Source organism: Elgaria multicarinata, chromosome 1 (assembly GCF_023053635.1).
Source record: "Elgaria multicarinata webbii isolate HBS135686 ecotype San Diego chromosome 1, rElgMul1.1.pri, whole genome shotgun sequence".
Classification (NCBI taxonomy): domain Eukaryota; kingdom Metazoa; phylum Chordata; class Lepidosauria; order Squamata; family Anguidae; genus Elgaria; species Elgaria multicarinata.
In genome coordinates, this window is record NC_086171.1 from 139,078,404 (window position 1) to 139,098,546 (window position 20,143).

A 20,143-nucleotide genomic window follows, 5' to 3' on the forward strand; every position below is an offset into this window, starting at 1 on the left:
CCAATATCTGTTGAACCTTTTGAAGGTTTTGTCCATAAAACTCAACTAGGTCCTGGGAAACCAAGGACAGACCATCCCTGAGTGGTGGAAATCCATCCTGTCCTCTTCAACTTGTTAATTTAAGCAGCCTTTCTCCGGCTTTCCCCCACTGCTATGTGAGACTGACACCAATTGCTGCTGAATAGCTAGGAGAGGAGGAGGAGGAGGAGGGAGGTGGGTATCATGTGATTCACTTTCCTGCTCCTTTAAAGCAGCCACATGCAGCCGAGCTGCGGCCACAATCACAGCTCCCGGCAGAGGGAGAGCCGGATCCGGGCTTGCCTGGACAATCAGAGCAGAGGCTGCCTCCTCCTTCCCATCCCTTCCAGCCTTAACTTTTGCAGCCACCCGCCATAGGTAGTGCAAAGGAGAAAGCTCTGCAAACATGGCTGGGGCAATTATCGAAAACATGAGCTCTAAAAAGCTCTGCATTGTTGGAGGGATCTTGCTGATTTTCCAAGTCATCGCCTTTCTGGTGGGAGGTCTGATCGGTAAGTGTTCCAGAGGCAAACTTTCTCTCCTCCGGCTCTCGCTTGGGTTTCTCTCTCTCTCTCTCTTTGCTGTCGTTTGGAGACTTGTTACTGTATCCCTGACTTGCTCCTATGATCTAATTAGCCCGGCTATTGTAGTTAAGAAAACACCGCGCCAAGGGCCTCTTTGTGCCCACTGCACTCTAGTGGCTGCAAGAAAAGGGGAAAAACCGGGGGGGGGGAGGAAGAGAAGAGAAAAAAGTTTGTGTGTAGCAGGGGGCGGGCAGTTACTTCGGTTCCAGGATCTACTCCAAGGAAGCGAGTGGAAGGGCGAATCTAAGCATGGCGACTTCGTTGGTGCAAGAAAGCTTTGGATCGAAAAGTTGATCTCGGTCTCTCTCCACTCTTATTTCAGCCTTCTTCCCTTTCTTCCTCCCCCCTTTTTCTTTCTTCTCTCTCCAACTGTGCTGCAGGAAGAGACCTAATCTTTTCCAAATAAAATAATAGGAGCTGCTCCAGCCCACGAAAGGAATGTTTGTGCATTGTGTCCCACTTAGTGTTGTTTTGTCTCTCCTCCTTCCCCCTAGCACGGCTTGATTTTGCTAAAACAGCCTCTCTTTAGATTGGATATCAGCCTGTAAGGGCGGGGAAGGGTTATAGCAGAATGGAAAGGAAAGCTTAGTAGGAGGGAGTGATTCCCTCCCCCCCCCCGCCCGCTCCCCAGGAGCGGCGAAGAGTTTTGCTTTTGGCTTTTTAATTAAGAACATAAGAAGAGCCATGCTGGATCAGACCAAGGGTCCCTCTAGTCCAGCATTCTGTTCACACAGTAATCAACCAGCTACCCATGGGAAACCTATATACAGAACATGAGTGCAGCAACAGCCTCAGTCTACGCGCACACACACACTTCTCTTTGGTTTTTTCTAGTTAAAGTGTTTTAGCTTCTTTTATTTATTTTTTTGATGTAGGTTTATATGCCTTATTTGAGCGCTTCCGTAGAGGAGCCTTTCTAAACATGCCTTGTGGACATGACTGTTTTTTCTCCTTGATGCTCTCCATCTTCTTCCCAGCCAAATAAAGTACGCTGCGTCTCCCTAATATTCCTCCATTCCTGAGATATGGGAAGATTGCCTCCTAGAATCCCGAAAAAGAGTTTCAATTCTCTTTCCCTTAAACGTGTGGAACTTTTAGGATTACTACTTCCAGGGCACAGCTTTCCTCAAAATCATCCTCTCTTCAGAGATCCCCAATTTGTAGGGATTTTAACAAAACATTTTAGTGCACAGTTTCCCAAATCTTTTGGCATTTTCAGCTCAAGCTGTTATTAACAGTGAAAATAATATTCTATGCTATTTTGCATTACTTTCTTCAGTACCCCCAACCTGGATGTTAACCTATGGTAGCATATTTTATCCTGGTTTCCAACTTTAAAAGGTGCCCACTATTTGTTACCTGCTGCCCCAAGACTTGAATCTTTCATTCTGATATCTCAGTTCACCAGCATTGTTGACACATGACATGCAGATGATATCCCAAATGGGTATCTGCTTTGTTTCAGAAATAGCTGTTCTTAAATTAATCCCATTCCCAGTTACCTGTACATACTGTGTTGATTCAAGAGATGAAAAAGAATACTTTCCTGGCAAATAAATTTAAAAAACAAAATAAGGAGCAACATTTTCAGCATATGTTACAGTAAAGCAGCCTTCCCTAACCTGGTGCCCTCCAGCTGTTTTGGACTACAACTCCCATCATTCTTTGCTATTGACCATGCTGGCTATGGGATGAGAGTTGAAATCCAAAACATGTGGAGGAAGCCAAGTTGGGGAAGGCTTCCATACCAGATGCCTAGAGAGAAGGAGGAAGAGAGAAACCTATGTAAATCTAACCCTGCTGAAGTTTGCTGAGCATTCAAAAAATCTGGCTCTAGGCAATTCCTTCTAAACAATTATCTGTGAACAGCAGTACTCTCAGGAGAACAGGGAATTTCCAACCCTTCTGATTATGGCAAGAATACTATAGATACCTGTTATTGATGGCCTTTAACTAGTCAGTTAAAGAGGATTTGTAGCATAACCCTTAAGGTGGTGAGTGGTCCTGGAAAGAGCCTACTCCAAAGTTTTCTGTTCTTTCTCAGTTTGAAAATGCTTTTCCTACTGCTAAGGCCTTTCCCAAGAATAGACCAGAAGGAGTCTTCCAGACACCACTAATAGGCTGTTATGGGAAAATCTGAGACATGTTACAACAAACTTTGCACAGGTTTTTATTTCAAGGATGATGCTAGAATGTTTCTCTCACCTGATCTCAGCATGGGTGGCCTCTTCACTTAAATTTCTCCCCACCCAAAAGTAAATTTATTGTATCCTAATGCACAATATTAGTTTGCTAAAATGTCTTCCACTTTCAAGTTCTGTAAGCTTGGTAAATATTTAAGGTGCCTTGATGGATCATTTAGATCAAATTGAAACAGAACGGCTACATAACCTTGCTTGTTTTCAACCATAATGTAATCCAGGCTTCCTGGTTCAGCATGTTTAAACCATGAATACATTCTTCAGAAGTGTATTTTCTAATTCAACTGCAAATTCTTGGTTACTTGGAATGCTGATGTTTCTAGATAAAATTCCATGAACTATTACAATCTGAGCCACGTTGAGAGCCCTTCAAACTAGACAGAATTTAAGGTTTGGAAGTAAGATGCGTGGGTGAGATGCCTTTCGTTGCTGCTCATCTGTACACTATTGAGTAAACACAGCTTAATATTGTTAGGTACTGCTACAAGGATTTTTGTTAGTGGTTTCTGTATTTGTGCATTTTTAATGCACAGGTGTAATTTTGTGAACCGCCAAGACAGCTTCTGTAGAAATGAAAATAATGATACAAGCCTTATTCTTTCAATACAACACAAATAATGTTTAACAAAATCAGGGGATACAGATTTTCCTGCTGTATTTTCCCATAATTCATTATAAAGCTTGTACAGGCGGTATATGGTAGAAGCAAGCAACATACAGAGCTGCAGGTTGAAACAGCAACGGCCAGTCTTCTCTGTGGTTGATGGAGTCTCGCAGAGAATTTCATAGCAGAGAACATACTTGCTGAAATATATTCATTGCAGTACAACTTCTCCCTCAGTGAAGCAGTTGAGTTAACTAATGTATTCATTTCAATTCAGCATTTCTACTGTATGGAGTGGTGTAGGGGGCTGCAAATGCATTTGCTTATCAAGGTCATGGTTATATAGGCTTGACGAAGAGGCCTAGCTTTAACTAAGCTCTTCCTGAGCAAATGTTTTGCTTTTGGCCTAGTTTGCCAGTAAGCAAGGTCAGCTCGACCTAGGAAAAGCATTATGAGACTAGGCTGTGGTTCTTATCCCATAGGGCAGGGGTCCCTCATGGAGTGCCGAGGCACTCGTGGGGACCTCCAACAAAACCAACTAAGCTTTCATTCCCTCCCTCCTTCCATTCAAAATTTTATTTTAAAAAAATTGAAAAGTGTTAGAGCACCATGTTCTCCTTCCTGCTCCTGAACCTGCTGCTGATTAGCTCTTTGGCAGGCAGGAAGAGAAGGAAAAAGTTGTTTCCCGGCCCACCCAATTAGTTTTCCACCCACACAGATCTTCCTCATTTGCACTCTGTCTCTCTCCCCACTTGCAGCCTCTCACCTCTCTGTTCTCTTCCCCAACCCCTTTCCTCACTTTCTTTCTCCCCTCTACACCTTTGCCTTGCTATTTCACCCTCACTCCCAGCCTCTAGCCCTGCTCCTCCTCCTCTAGCCTTGCTCTTTCTCCCCCCTACTTTACCTTGCTCTTTCTCTCCTAGTCTCTAGCCTCGCTCTTTCTTTCCCTTGCACCCTATCATCTTGCTATTTCTTCCTCCTCCCAGCCCCTAGCCTGCTTGTTTTCTTTGCTTTCCCAGCCCCATCTATCGTTCTTCACATGCATGCATGCACATACAGTGGGGAATGGAGTGGTTGAGTCTGAGGTCAAGATAGGGAAATTTTCTTATTTCCCTTTGGGACTGGGGTGTGTGTGTTCATTTGGGGCTGGGAAAAGGTGTGTTTGTATGTGTGGATAGGGTGAGCAAAGCAACTGGAAAAACCATAATGTAAAATTTTAGGATTATACAGTATTTTTATTAATTTGAGTTCTGGTTTTTTGTGGCTTTTGGATTAAACTGGTTTTTAAGGCAACCTACAAAATATTTAGTAGAACTTAAAAGCAATTAAAACTATAATTAAAACTATAACAACAGCAATAAAATAATATAACCCACATTCAAGTTATAAGAGTTGTCAGATAAATTAAATGCACTTATCTGTCCAGGTCCAAAGCCTGACAGAATAAGAATCAGTTTTGAGCTTTTTTCTAAATGTGAACAGTGAGTGGGCCTGATAAGCAGTTTTGATAAGGAGCTCCACAACATGGTGACCATTACTGATAAATCCTGTTCTTGATAGCCACCAATATGTCTACAATTCATTCATCATAGTTATGAAGATTTAGTTATCTCTGTGACTATTTGGTTGAAAAGATGAGAGTTTAGTCATTCAAATATAAATCTCACCTATCAATCCATGTTCAAGTTACCCAGACTTACTGCACTGGCAGGGAGTCATTATCTCCAGATAATGCAAAGTAAGAGTTTGGGATTCATGTTCCAGGACAAGTTCTTTTAGTTGCTTTCTCCTTAACTTGGAACTCCACTGACTAAGTATTTATTGATCTCTACCTTTAATTTTGTGTAGGGATAGCTACCTATTGGCAGAACAGTACTTAGGCCCATTCCTGGGTGCTACTGCATATAATGCTATGGAAGTCAGTAATCTCTGTGGGTTTGGAGGATTCAATTATTCTTCAGCTTTTCAATCTGCATTCAGAAATAATGGAACTTGTTCTTAATTACTCTCTAAAGCTGATGAACTCAAGTATGTGGTATCTTGATTTAACTGTATGTTTGGTTTTTATTTGCTTAATGTACATCTTGAGACTAGTTCAGACATTACATTTCTAGTCCAAAAAGTTGTAGTTTGTTGGATCAGGAATGCACTGTGAACCTGCATGCACTCACTGTAATGCAAAGTACTGGACTCTTAAACTACAGTTTGTTGTGATAGCCAATTGATGCTTATTTGCAGGGAGAACTTAAACCTGTCTACTGGTTTGGACATCACAGCAAACTGGTTTAACATATTAGGAAGTCTTGTATTAATCTGGATGCACAGAGTGAGGAGGGTGTACATTACATATTCCTAATATTAAAAAAAATGGTTTGTTGGACTTGGAATGTAATTTTGGAGCCAGGCTGTTTGCATTACTTGAGGTTGTCACATGTTGGAATTCATAGTGCAACTGTGCGATAATCTCTTCCCCTCCCCCACTCCTTTACAGGTATTTCTCTGTTCATCAGTTCCTAAGGTCACTTTTTATGATCTACAGACAGTGACTTATGGGTCATTGAGTGATATTCTATATAGGCCCATGCAGAAAGAAGACTATTGTTGTAAAGTGTAGCTGAGGTGAGGCTTGCCCATTCTTAAATGGCATCATACCAATTTAAAGAATAAGTCCTTAGGACAAAGGTGGACAACCTGTGGCCCTCCAGATGTTTTGGCCTACATCTCCCATCATCCCTCACCATTGGCTATGCTGGCTAGAGCTGATGAGAGCTGTAGGCCAAAGCATCTGTTACCAACCCCTGCCTAGAACTTAGCAAGATGGTAATAGCTCATTCAACACTTTAAACTGTATTTCATTAATGACCTTAAATCAGATTATTTATCAATATTAGAAATGCATTGCTTTTATTAAATTGTTACACAGAGTTTTAAACTCTGGAATCCCTTGCTGCTGAATATACTTCACATATGGCTGAGCTGCTAGAGTGAATAGGTACATAGCTGCACTTTGTGTATGAGTACTGATTTTGAAAGATTAATTCAGCCTGTAGTCACGGTATAGATTCTTGAGCTGGAGAAAATAGACAAGAAAGGTCATGTCTAATTCAAGTCTTTTCAGTTCTTTTGTAAAGAGCTTTAATTGCAGCTGAAAGGAGAAATGTATCAGAAAATGTATCCAGCATAAATCTGTGTTTTAAGGTTGTGAGGAATTGGTAATAAAATCATAGGGATTAGGTCGGGGGGGGGGGAGGGACATTTGAGATTCCACTAAAACTGCACCACTCTTTGAATTTATCTCCTTGTAACTGCATAAGTTACAATAAAAGGTTTTACTTCTTTTGAGCTAGTAGTTTTATTGCTTAGTTTTATGTGATAAGGCAATTCTCTGTAGTTTTCTCCAGACACTAATAAAGATTGGCAAATAATAATAATCCCTGTTATGAAGAAGTTGGTGCAGTTTCCTCTGGAATCTGGTGGGTTTGGGATATGCAGATGAAGATTAAAAGTCTTTTGCAGCCATAAGGCCTTTTACAATTCACTCTTCACTAGTCTAGCTTGCCTCAAGGAGAGAAACAAATGTTACAGAAATGATGGTAACAAAATTGAAAAACTCAAAGCCAATTAATTTGTCTCTTTTGAAAATTAAAACGTGTCTAGTTTAAGGATCTTGGAGCATTTGGGAGAGAAATAGATCCTTCTCTGGTGAAGAACACTTTTGTCTTGCCTGAAAGTTCTCTCTGTACGCCAGAAATGCTTCCCTTGAGATGAAAGGGCTACATGTGCATACCACAGATGCTTTAGTATTCCTTCAGGCATGTATGTGGTAGATACACATAGGGTATGCCTAGGAGACAGGAAATGTTTGCCATCTAAATATACTGTTTTATGATGCACCAGTAGTTACCTAAAGTTCAGACACTGGAGAGTTGAAAAAATTCAGCTTGAAAAAAAGACTGGCTTTCTTCTCAGAGCTGTGCTCCCCCCCCCCCTTTCACTGTAAATGGCCATCACTGCTATTTAAACCTCCGTTTGTGAGGGATTTAAATACCTGGAGTCACCAGTGAATTTTAGTTGGAGATATTTATTATAAGAATTTCTACATACGTTTTCCTAACGCCCTGAAGAAGGCCTTAAAAATACAAATAGGCTGAAACACATTGGACTTTTAAATAAATAAAATCTTTGTTTTGGCATCCTGAGATGTTTTTCTTTTATTCAGCAGTAGTGAACTTGATAACTAATCAGATTTGTGGAGCACCTATGGCATTAATAGCAGTTAACAGTGCTGCTTTGGGGAGTACTCAAAATCAGCTCTGTCCCGATAATGCCTCTGAATTAATTCTTACCTCAACAAGCCTGGTTGGTGTACTTCATGTAGAGGATATAAGGCTGGAAAAGGTTTCTGTACTTTACAGTAAAGACACAAAAACCTGGAAAATACTAAGCTATAATGGCACTGGTTTAGGACTGGAAAAATACCTAAATCCTGTATATCAGCATTAAAAAATAAAAATGAGGTGTCCAAGTACCTGACACTTCTCCAGCCCTATGTGGCTTGCAGCCCCTAAATATTAACTGGAAAGTTGGGATCTTAACACTTTAAAAAATCAATAAATTAAGAGTGTAGTATTAGTTGTACCATATTATCAAAGTAATGAAAAGCCAGCTAAAATCTTAGACTGTTTTCAGTAGAGGTGATATGTTGAAACAAGCTGCTAGGATAGAGAACCTGAATTCTGTTCCCAGCTCTTGATCCCAGTTGATGACCTTTGGCAAGTCTCTTTACCTGCTCGTGAAGCTCAGAAAACTATGACAGACGTGTATATATATATATATATATATATATATATATATATGTGTGTGTGTGTGTGTGTGTGCACGCGCGCACGCTTGTTGGTGGCTGCTTGGTTGGCTGGTTGTTTATTGAACAGAGTTAAGCAGCAGATCACTGTTCCCTGAAGATTTTTAATTTTGGCTTTCTCATGCCTACACTTGCCTATTTTAGACCAGAATTGAATTAATTCCTGGTATCTGGTCATTGTTGAGTCTTAGCTATATGATATGCTTAATGATATGTTATGCATTTCAGTAGTGTAAGCATACCCCTGACATTTTGAGCCTGGAAACCCACACATTGTAAAACAGGTACTCTTAATTAACATCACTTCTTGTTTTAACATTCCTACCTCTATCTGGTACATGTTTATTTGTTTCTGTTTAGAGCCTGCTCCCTTCCAGGGAAGGCAGCTTGGGAAGAGTAACGAAAAGGAAAACAAAAAGACGAAGCAGAATAAAATGGAATCAAATTAAAACATGATTGACACTTTCCTACTCCTTTCTGCTGTGACTCCATTTTATATTGTCTACGATAGGATAGGTCTTAACTTCCATAAACCAAATATAATCCTCTCTCCTTGGGCAGTTTAATAAACCAGGTGACCATGATGTTGGTAGTTTGGTCCTCTTGATGCTCATAAGATGAAAGATTGTATAAAAGTTGTTGACTGTACTTAATGGAAATATCTATCTCCTGTCAATGGGTAGCATCCAACTATGGCCCAGCACTAATGCTAATGAGGATATGCCACTGAAATTCAGAGGTAGTTTCCTGTTACACTGGATACATTGCACAAGCTTTGGCTTATGCTAGGACAATGTCATTATTAGCACTAGTGCTGAGACCAAGTTCGATCCTACCCATTGAATGGAAATTTTTGTTTGCTTACAGAAAATCTAGGAAAATTAAGGAGCTTCTCTTCTGCTGCTCCCTGACTATGGAATGGCCTGCTGGGAGAGATTCATCAATTTAATAGTCTTTCTGAGTTTAAGAAAGCCATAAAGACTGATCTCTTCCGGCAGGCCTACCCAGATGAATTTTAAGATTCCGATTGTTATTTTAATATAGTATCAGTTTTATATGTTTTTAATCAGTTTTATGCATTTTACAGTATTTTTGTATTTAATGTTAACATTAAATATTTAATGTTGCTAACATTAAATACAATCCAGAGGGAGAGGTGGGTAAGAAACAGATATATAAAATATATATAAAATCATTAAAAGCCTGAGAGTACAATATACTTCTGGTAAGTAAGCAGCATCTTTATTTTGGTCCACAAATTGATTCTACTTGGTATTTTATTTATTTTTAGTTAAAACTTTTTTTTTGGCCTTTTCCATATGTTCAGTAGGAGCTTACATACAAATAAAATGTCATTTTCAAACACTACTGTAAAAACAATAAGACATATAATTGCACAGTCCTGAACATGTTTACTCAAAAGTGATCTCTGATTTCAGTGAGACTTCTTTCCATGCGTACAGAACTGAAGCCTTATATAAAAGTTGTCAAATGTTAACAATATCCACTAACTTTCAACAACTCATAGCACTATGGTTTAAATGCTGTGAGCTTACTGAATTGGAAGTTAGTAGATTCTTTCCATAAAAGAGAGACGCTTGAGATCGAGGCTAGTGATGAGAGAAGCCAGGTTGATAAATTAGCTTGTTTATTCCTATCCTGCTGTTGGTTAGTGTAATGAAGCAGAAGCCCATTGTGTGGACTCATTTGGTGGTGATAACTCTGCACAGAAGGGGGTAATTGAACAGAAAAGCAGAATGCTCTTGGAGCATGGGAGTAGTTAACATCACATGAGGTCACTCAGCTTCAAGTTTTAATCAGTGTAGACACTGTGCAATTGAGATTTTTCTAAAGGACCCATTGGGGTGTGAAACAAGGTTCAGAAAATCTGGAATGCTGAAGGAGCTATAGAAAACAAGGGGCAGAACTCCCCTTGTAGGTACCTTCTTAATGTCAAGGACAATATGACTTAAATGTTGGGCTGAGAGCCTGTAGTATGTTTAAATTCACTAGTATTTAAATAGGCCACTAGTTATGGCAGCCTTCCCCAGCCTAACGCCGCGTCTGACTAAAACTCTCGTCATTCCCAGCCGGTCTCTCCAATACACCTGCTGGGTGCAGATGATGGGATTTGTTGTCCAACACATCTGGAGGCTGCCAGGTTGGGAAAGACTGAGTTGTGGTTTCCAAAAAGTGTCTTGAGGGGAAACTGCAATTACCTAAGTCTGCTATTGCTACTTGGCTAAAGTCAACTAGTGTAACCCCAGCAAAGGCTGCAAGGGATTAGTCAGAAGAACCTGCCTGAGCACCTCTCCATCCAGGGAAGTTACAGCTATTTGGTCAACCCCAGAACGTTCCCCTTTCATGTCCTACTCATGGGTTTTACACAGGCATCCCGTTGACCGCTGTGTGAACAGAACGTTGAACTGGATAGGCCTTTTGTCTGATTCAGCATGGCTCTTTTATTCTTATGTCCCTGCTGTCACATCACTTCCAAGACATAAACTAAAGTGTAGGAGGGTCTGAATCTGTGGCTAATGCAGTGTAAGATGTCTGCATTTATGCTGTTGGAACTAGGTGGGAAATGCAAAAGATTTCACTCTCAGTCAAGCCACATACAAACATAGATCTAAAATGGAGTTGGGAAGCAGCTGCTCATGTTACCACTTTCTCAAGGAAATTTGCCTCTTCAAGAGCTCAGGCCTAGGGGCTATGAATCATCAACCATCCCCCTTGGTTGAGGGGGATAAAGTGCTGGAGAGCTCTGATTCAAGTTTTATGAAAGCGCTGTCTTGCAATACCATAATGTATTGCTACAAGGCAAGCAGGTTGTTTTTTAGTGTGCAGTTGGACACAAAATGTACAGTTGGAAATCTGATAATGTACAGTTGGAAAAAAGTGGTGAGAAGAAGAAGAGAGATGCTATGTGTTATGTGTATGGGTTTATTAAGAACTTAACAATAGACAACGTCAGGGATGGCATGTAACTCAAATTGTATAAGGGTAGAATGTGCTCAGTCCTCATAAAGCAAATGCCCAAACCATTCTAAAAAAACCCACCCTTTTTCTTTTTGGGCAGAACCTCCTCTTCTTCACCTTCATCTTTAGGCAGGTAATGCTTTGTCGCACCCTTGTAAATACCCTTAAAGTACTCCTGTCCTTGTGCTTTAGGCCTGTCTTGTACCCTATGTTCTTTCTTCTGCAGCCAATGCAAAACAGCTTGTCTGGGGTCCCAGTCGGCCAATGGTGACACATTTTAATGAATATAAAGATATAAGTTATCTATTTACACAGATAGTCAGGTCCTACTTTTACTTTTGAGTGCAACACTTGCACTTATGAGCCTCTCGACATCAGCACTATGATCCTAGCCCACATCCTCATGGGTGAGGATCGTAGTGACATTCTTGTAATTCAGTGGCCCTGGAAAGATCTTGACCTTGTCTCTCAAAGCCATGGTGCACACACTCTCAATGCACTCAATGCCCAGTATTTCTTCATACTCCATTCCCAATTCTGTGAGATCCAAATCTGCTCCCAATGTGACACAAAATGGTTTTGCATTATTTATTAGGTCGTCGTCAATGCTGAACCTTTCTTCAAGGAAGTTACTGAGAGACTCTTGCACTTCAATGAGTATAGCCTCCACATCTTGGTTGTCAGTAACAAACTGGTGGTGCAACTTACACCTCTTGGCCTCCTCATTATTGGGGTCAGTCCTTTCAGTTGCTTTGGTCCAGTCTCATCCATTTCAATGCTTTCATGCAGAGCCTCTACCCACCTACCAAGCAGAGGTATCTCTGTGAGAGCATTGATCTGACTGCTGTCAGAGCATTGATTTTTAGATCTGACTGCTATCACCAGGATGGTGATAGCATCTGCTTGAAGCTGCTTCTGGTACCTGCTGAACACACAAAGGATGTCTGCCCGAAATGCCATGAGTTTAAGGTTTTCCTCTGTGACGAGATCAGTAAAGAATCCCTTGCTGCCATCCTCCTTCAATAGTTCGAAGTACGTAACAAGTGTGTGCCAAAAGTGAAGAATTGTATCCATGAGGGAGAAGGAATACTCTGTCCATCTTACCTCAAAGATGGTTGGGAGTGATAGCAAGCAAAGTTTGTTTGCTTCAGCCAAGTAATTCAGTTCTCATGTGTGCACACCTGATACATGGAAGAAAGAGCAGATTGAACCCAGCTTCTGAAAGATGTGGCTCACTTCAGTGACAGTGTTGCACACTTTTTCCATGCCAGGTTGAACCTGTGGACGGAACACCAGGTCTTGATGAGTGGGATGTTATTATCAGTGCCTCACATACATTCCTCAAACAGGTGGCACAATCCTGCTTCCTCCCCAATGTCAACTGATGCTCCATCAGTCACAATCAAAGAGGCATTTTTGAAAATATTCTGTGTAGCAGTGTCTCCAATCACACCCTTGCAACTCTTTTCAATTGTAGACATGAGGCCCTGCACCCCACGCATTGTTGGCTTTTGTGCTTCCAAGAAGTATTGCTCTTCTTCTCCAGATTTGAGAACCACTTTGGACAATGTATAAATTTTGCCTATATGTGTCCTGCCTACTGATCCATCACTGCAGTAACAGGGCTAGTGTGTCCTTGCACAACTTTTTCTGGAGACGCTCCTGGTCATTCTCTACAATGCATTGGAGGAAATCATGATTACCATTTGGACTCACATATTGAAGATCAATAGGAACATCATTCAGCAGCTTTGGAGAATTGAATGAGAAGGCCTGGGAAAACTGGCTGATAACAACACATGCAGGAAAGGCGTGTCCACTCAAGTTGGGTTTTTTTGGCATCTGCATACACATGAAGCATTAGACCTCCAAACTTGTCAGCCAACTTTTCTGTTTTCTAATAGCTTTGCCCATATTGCTTCCCTGAAGATCTCCACCGTGGGGAGAGAAGCAATATGATGGGCCTTTACATATTCAGCAAGGAAGTTGATCGCCAAATGAGCATTTACAGTTTCTTTCCAATAAACCATGGCAGGCATTTTTGAAGTATTCAGGAAGATCTTTACAGTGTTCTGGTTGCTGTAACATGGGATGCATCAAATGTAGTGATGCCCTTTTAAGTGCATATCAGAGGAACATGAGCCCCTGCCAAAGGAAGTGAGGCAGGTGGCTACTAGGAGGAGGGCTTTCTCTGCTGTGGCACCCCGTCTGTGGAATGAGCTCCCCAGAGAGGTCCGTCTGGCGCCTACACTGTACTCCTTCCAATGCCAGCTGAACACCTTTTTATTCTCTCAGTATTTTAACACTTAATTTTAACTTAAATTTAAATGTTACTGTTCTAACTCATCTTATATCAATTTCTGCTGTGTGGTTTTATCCTGGTTGTGCTTTTTATACTGTATTTTGTATTTGAGTTTTTAGACTGTTGATTGTTTTATTATAGTTTTAATTTTTGTGAACTGCCCAGAGAGCTTCAGCTATTGGGTGGAATAAAAATGTAATAAATAAATAAAATAAAAAAATATTTTCCCCTTTGCCCTTCGATGATTTTGACGATCCTACGTCTCCAATAGTGATGGCTGTAGTCGGTGGTTGGTCCATGGTGCTGCCACTGTGGTGAACCTCTACATTGTCCTGGTTGTTGCAATCTCCCCTATTCCCAGAGCAAATGGAACTACTGATGCTGTCGTCTTGAAGCTCAACATGTGCTGTAGAACTGTCCTTGGTATCTTGTCCATCTGTACTGACAAGTTTTGCCTGATGTTCACCAGCACCTGACTTTGATCTGACAACGAGCCATCCTGTGAGGCATTGCTGTCCCATCCTCTCAGCCATTACTGTATGTGAACACACACACACACACACACACAAAAAAAAAGCATAAAGACAATTATGAAGTCTGTGTTCCAAAAAAACCAAAAAGGCAGAAGAAACAATCACAGAATGCAAGCCACTTGCACTTCTGCCACCAGATTTTGTTCCATCACTTCGTTGTTCAAGCAGGGGGAAGCCTGGAAAATTGTCCTCTAGCAACACTCTCTTTGAACTAGGGGTTGTATGTCTGCAACCTGCTCTAAAGCCATTCTCATGTCATTGGTCCTGAGAGAAGCTTCTTTCTTGCAAACAAACTAAGTAGCATCCCTTAACTGCTGTACTTGCTTGTAAACAGACTAACCTCTTCACTCCCAGGAAATTCCATTGGATTGTAGTGTTCCCTTGGAAGGGTTCCCCTGAGGTGAGGTTTGGGAGTTAAGCAATTATAGTGTCCAAATAGGTGTTGTTAAATCATGTGTTGTTGTTTATTCGTTCAGTCGCTTCCGACTCTTGACTTCACGAAGAGGGCTGTAGTGGGATAAAAAGCTATCATCTTTGTTTAAACCATGTTGTATAGTGTCCAGTTTCTTGATAATTTCCAGTTCAGCCGTTTCTTGTTAGATTTTTCCTCTGTGGTATACTTGTTGTAATGCAGTGGTTTTCAAATCAGCCCTGGAAGGTTGAAGTGTTCACCCACATGCTTTTGGGTTCTGCTTTGTCTTATGTCTGATTTGTGTCCACTTATTCTTCTTGTGCAGAGGTTGACCTGTTTGTCCTATGTTGACCTGTTTGTCATATGTAAACTGCAGAGGGATGTTACTGGCAAATGATGGCATATACTACATTGGAGGATGCAGGTGAAAGAGCCCTCAATTGTGTGACTGATGTTGTTGGGTCCTGTGACAGATGTGGGGGCAGAGTTGGCACTTGGGTCTATTGCATGGTCTGGTCCCTCTGTCCTGTGTCCTGTTGCTGGTTAGCATCTGCTTCAGGTTGGGAAGTTGTCTGTAGGCCAGGACTGGTCTGTTTCCCAAGGCTTGTGTGGGAAGCATCTGTTGATAATTGGTTGCATACTTACAAGAGACACTGGAAACTGTTGACAACTGTAAAAGTTCCCAGGTCCAGGCAAATAAAGTGAATCATGTATACTACTTTTTGAGCCACTTTTCATGGAAAACTTAGGCCTGAGCTTGCTTCTGCTGGTGGAAGTGTTTCTCTGAGCAGAGTTCTGCTCATGGATTCTCTCCCCAGCAAAAATGGTGATGGCAGCTTTCAGTGATTCTCTCTTTCCTGTGTCCTTTGAAGTCTCAAGAAGGCTGTAGGGAACGGGGAATCAGTGGAAATTGTTTCTCCTCCCTCCCTTTCTTGGCTTCCACAAGCAGAATCCTACACTGGATCTTTGTCCCATCCATAAACAAACGAGTTTCTCCCATTCCCAGAAGCCTAGTTAGGATCCAAACCATACAATCTTCCCAGTAGGAGCTAGACTAGTTCTTGAAAAACCATTTTCTGGCCAATTGTGAACATGTCTGGAGTACAGATATATCAAAAGAATTGAATATTATAGCTTGCTTTTTTAAAAAATGCAACAACACTTGAAATACAATGGTGGGTGTAGCGGAATCAGAGCTGAGAAATATATCATCTGCTTCTTCCAAGGATAGCATGAACTATGTATGTTGTCTGATCATTCTGAGATTGTAAGCCTATGCGGCAGGGTTTTGCTATTTACTGTGTTATCTGTACAGCACCATGTACATTGATGGTGCTATATAAATAATAATAATAATAATAATAATAATAATAATAATAAACTGGTTTGCAATATATGTACTAACCATAATTGAATTGTCAAGTTTACTAACAAGTACTTGGGGTATTAAATAAAATCAACCTTGCATACTTGCTGTGTTGTGTATATAAATGCAACAGATTCACGTTCTGCATGCTCCTGATCCCCTTCAGACATTCTTGGCTCCCAGTGATTGAGTCCTATGGCCAAATGCAATGGAGAGTTTATCCCCATGTGACCCAGTGTATACCTATTTATCATTCTTTTTTTAATCAATACAATTATTTCTGAGTCAATCTTCTTCTAGAAAAAAAACACCAAGGCAACTTACTATCTAAAGTAATTTACAAATTTTATTTTGGTTAGACTGCTCTGTGTAAATTGGAGGTGGTGTTGGACATATCTGGAAATATTTACTCCCATATCTAGCAGTTAATGAAGGCATAGCTGAGGTACTGCTAACATGGGGAGAAGTTGAGAAGCTGATAACTAGCAAAATGCCCATTGTGTGCCATGAAATGGAGAAAAGACCAGAAGGAGGGCCTGGAGATTACAAGGACACTTGTGAATGGGGTAATACAGTGTAATTCTGCATGCACATATCTGTACACCTATGCACACCCATATATACGTATGTGTGTGTGTGTACATGTACACATATGGGACTTCTCAGCATAGACTGACCTCTATCAGAAATGCATGTGAGATATTAGGAGGCTGATTCTCCTTATGTCTAGTTGCCCCAGTGCTCAGGATAGGTGTTAGATTCTCTCCCCAGCAGTTGGGTCCCAAACTACAGTACATCCAATCTAGAACCAAACCCCTCCACATTTTCCAGCTAGAATGCTTGGAGTTTTGTTGTTGTTGTTGTTTGGTTGTTGTTTCATTGTTAATACAGAGTGTAGCAGAACCTTTAGTGTAAGAGTCTCCTCTCCTGCCTTTAAATTTCCATGTGTATTTAACTTACCCAGGAGAAAACATTCAGCAAGAGCCTCTGGTGACATCTGCTAGCAAGCATTATTTCTTAACTGACACCAGCATTAACATGTTACTCACCAAAAATGGGCACCTCAAAAATAAGCAGGAATGGTAGAAAAAGTACTTTCAGGGCTGGGGTGGCATCTCTGTTGTCCCAGCAAGGATTCTGGCTTCCTTCTCAAGAAAGTGTATAATCAAGCGGTCTAGGCCAGTTTTCCACAAATTGGTGCCCTCCAGATGTATTGGACTGCAACTCCCATAATTCCCAGCGAACATGGCCCTGTGTGGCTGTATTCTGTGGACAAGCCTTATTTCAAAATCCACTTTATTAACAGGAAAGAATCAAAAACACAAAACCAAAATCAGCAAAACAAAAGCTTATTTTAAGTTTGTTTACTTCTTCTCTGACCAGCTGAAGTGGATTGCCAATGAGGCTTTAAAAATGTGCATTTTTGAAAGCATTTCAAAGAAACCACTGTGGCACTGATCTCCTAAAGTCCCCAGTGCCCCATAGCAGACTTGTCTGTCTCCTACACAACCAATAGGCAAAATGAAAATTTCTCAACTCCACAGTCTGACTTCAACAACAATAAAGCAAACCTGAATTCTGCCATCGTGTTGATCAGATTAGATCTCTCGTGTCCCTACTCACCCCCCCCCCCCATGCTTTGGCCAATTATGTTAGACAATAGAGTATGTTAAACAAAGGTAACAAAGGGTATTCACATTTAAATTGAGAATTCTAGTGGGGAAAGGCAGGTATTGGAGCAGGCACTCCACTGCCCTCCAGATGTTTAGATATATAACTCCCATAATATTTGACCATTAGCCATGCTTGCTGGAACTGATGAGATTTGTAATCCAGAACATAGGAGCTGCCTTATATCAAGTATAGCCCAGTATTGTTGACACTGACTGGCAGCAGCTCTCCAGGTTTTTAGGTAGGGTTTTTTCCAGCCTTACCTGGAAGTTCAACCAGGAAAATTCTGCATTAAAGCATGGGCTCTAACATGGAGCTATGGGCTCTCCCAAATCTGGGAGTCACCAGGTTGCCTGCCCCAATCATATGCTGGTGGAAAGGGCTTCTCCCACTTCCGTTAGAGAAAAAAGTGGATAATACTTTCAATAATTGTTAATTAGTTGCTTAACATGATTTTCTTCTATGAATCACGGATAGATAGACAGACAATGAATGGCAGAGGCTGTACTATTCAGCACAGGATGGGGAACAACTTTAAGGTGTGTGTGTGGGGGGGGGGTGAATTTCCTTGTACCAGACCCTCCACAGGCTGGATAACATTAATCATGACTCCCTTGATCCATCTTGCCTTTCTTGGTGCTCAGACAGAGAAATGGATGGGATGGTGCATGAACATCTGGCGCTGGGAGGTGTGCCTACTTCCAGAACTGGCAGGGTTGGGCACCTCCTTTTTATGCCTCTTGCTATCCCAGTCCAGGTGGGAAGTGACATATGAAGGAAGACTTGGCTGGCGCTAGGAGGAGCTACTCCCCCCAGTGCCAGCTAAGACCCCAGCTTTGCACATACCTGCATCCCCTCTGTACTGGTGGATTCTCCGCCAATCAGAGATTGGAGATAACCTCAGGGAATCCTGCCTATTTTAGTAAACATGATACATAAGAATGCAAGCTTCATGTTTTGTTCAAATAATAATGCCAAACTTCTAGAATGCCAGGGACCAAATTGTACTAAATGGTTCAGTCTCTCCAGTTTAGTTGACCATTGAGTGTCACCCTGATTTGATCAGTCGCTGGTCTGTGTTTTAAAGACATTGGGTCCAAACTTAAATTAGGCTCTTTCCTACACACACTTCTTTTGTTCCACCTACATTAACTCTGAAACCTACCAAGCAGGATAACTTTTAATTTTATTGCTCAACAAATCCCCTGACATCTAAAGGGGCAATGTACAGCCACCATTCTGCATGAATGACTTGAATTCAAGCAATACTCTTTAAGAAGAGCCAGCCAGACATTCCAGACATGCTCTTCAGATAAAGCTCATTGTGGTCTTTGTGTTTGAAGTAGACAGGTTTCAGTTAAACAAATGTTATTATATGGAAAATGTTAACTCCCCCATGCCCCCTTCTTATGAAGACATAACTTTAGATGTATGGTCATAAGTTCACACTGTTTTCTACTGTCCCTTAGTGTCTCCCTAAGCAAAGTTACAGCCATGATGACCAGATAATTTATTTTATTAGTTGTCAAGGACGGTGCACTAGACGAGCATCAAGACTTCTCTTGCATTACAGAGTTGGCTACGATCCCATTCAATAGGAAAGGTTGTTAGACCAAGTGGGAAAAAGACGGACTCTTTGGAATAGCAGCCAAGTCACCTAAGAGGATTGTAAAGTGCTATATGAAACAAAGCTAACAAGAAGAGAGTGTTGTGTTCAACTCTCATGCCAAGTAGGACATGATCATTTCATTATGCATCATTTTTGCATTATTGCATATTAGATATTCACAATGGTTGGATACATAACACAGAAAGCATGAACTTTTTTTTTAAAAAAAAAGTTACCAATGACCAGCGTATAATTTAACGGTCTCTGTTTTTGTTTAACATTTCTGTTCTTTCAAAAGCAGTTAATGGATAACATTTTTCCTGAGATGTTTTTTTTCTTTCTGAATCCCTAGACCAGAAGATGTGCTTTGTAAAGTGTAGAAAAAGCACACTGTTCATTTTCCATTAGTGCATATTAAATGTTTTTAGAAAAATAGGCGCACTCTGGAATAGGAATCTTACCAGAATAGTCTAGTATTGTGGTTAATTTGCCTGGGATGTAAAACACCATCTACGATGCTACTGTGTTTATGTAAGTTAGCTTTATAAACACAGTCAAAGGTAATAAACATCTCTGTATACAGGTCTTCACAACTCTGTATGCCCAGCAGCATATTCTCACCACCTCCCATGGCCACCTTCAGTTTTCCCCCACTCATGGGGGAAATGTGCTGACCTCTCGAGCTTTGGGCTGAATGCAGCTTCTGCTTGCTGCACAGATCAGCACAACACAAGATCCTTGCCTCTTCCCCAAGTGGAGTGGAAGGGTTTGTGGCAGTCGCTAGCTACTGAGCCAAGCCAACGCCTGTGGAGCTTTGATGTGCATGGGTATGTGATACCTGTTTCAATTAGGCTTTCACTGATTTGGCTTCAAATGCTCACTGGTTTGTACATCCTACTTTAAAAGAAATGTATATGATGCAGCAGCAAACGAAATAACCCTCTGGTGGGCTAGATGCTAAAGGCACAGGGACATGCTTTTGTTTGGTTCATTGGAGCAGGTC

General features: G+C 41.1%; 1 protein-coding gene across 1 annotated transcript in view; it reads left to right on the plus strand.

The window, feature by feature from the left end:
* Positions 1 to 216: 216 nt before the first annotated feature.
* WLS (Wnt ligand secretion mediator) overlaps positions 217 to 20,143 on the plus strand; it is a 52,250-nt gene continuing 32,323 nt past the window's right edge. Inside the window, exon 1 of the mRNA XM_063137574.1 lies at positions 217 to 530. Coding sequence (XP_062993644.1) covers positions 425 to 530 — 106 coding nt within the window. The 5' untranslated portion in view covers positions 217 to 424. The remainder of the gene's footprint in view (positions 531 to 20,143) is intronic.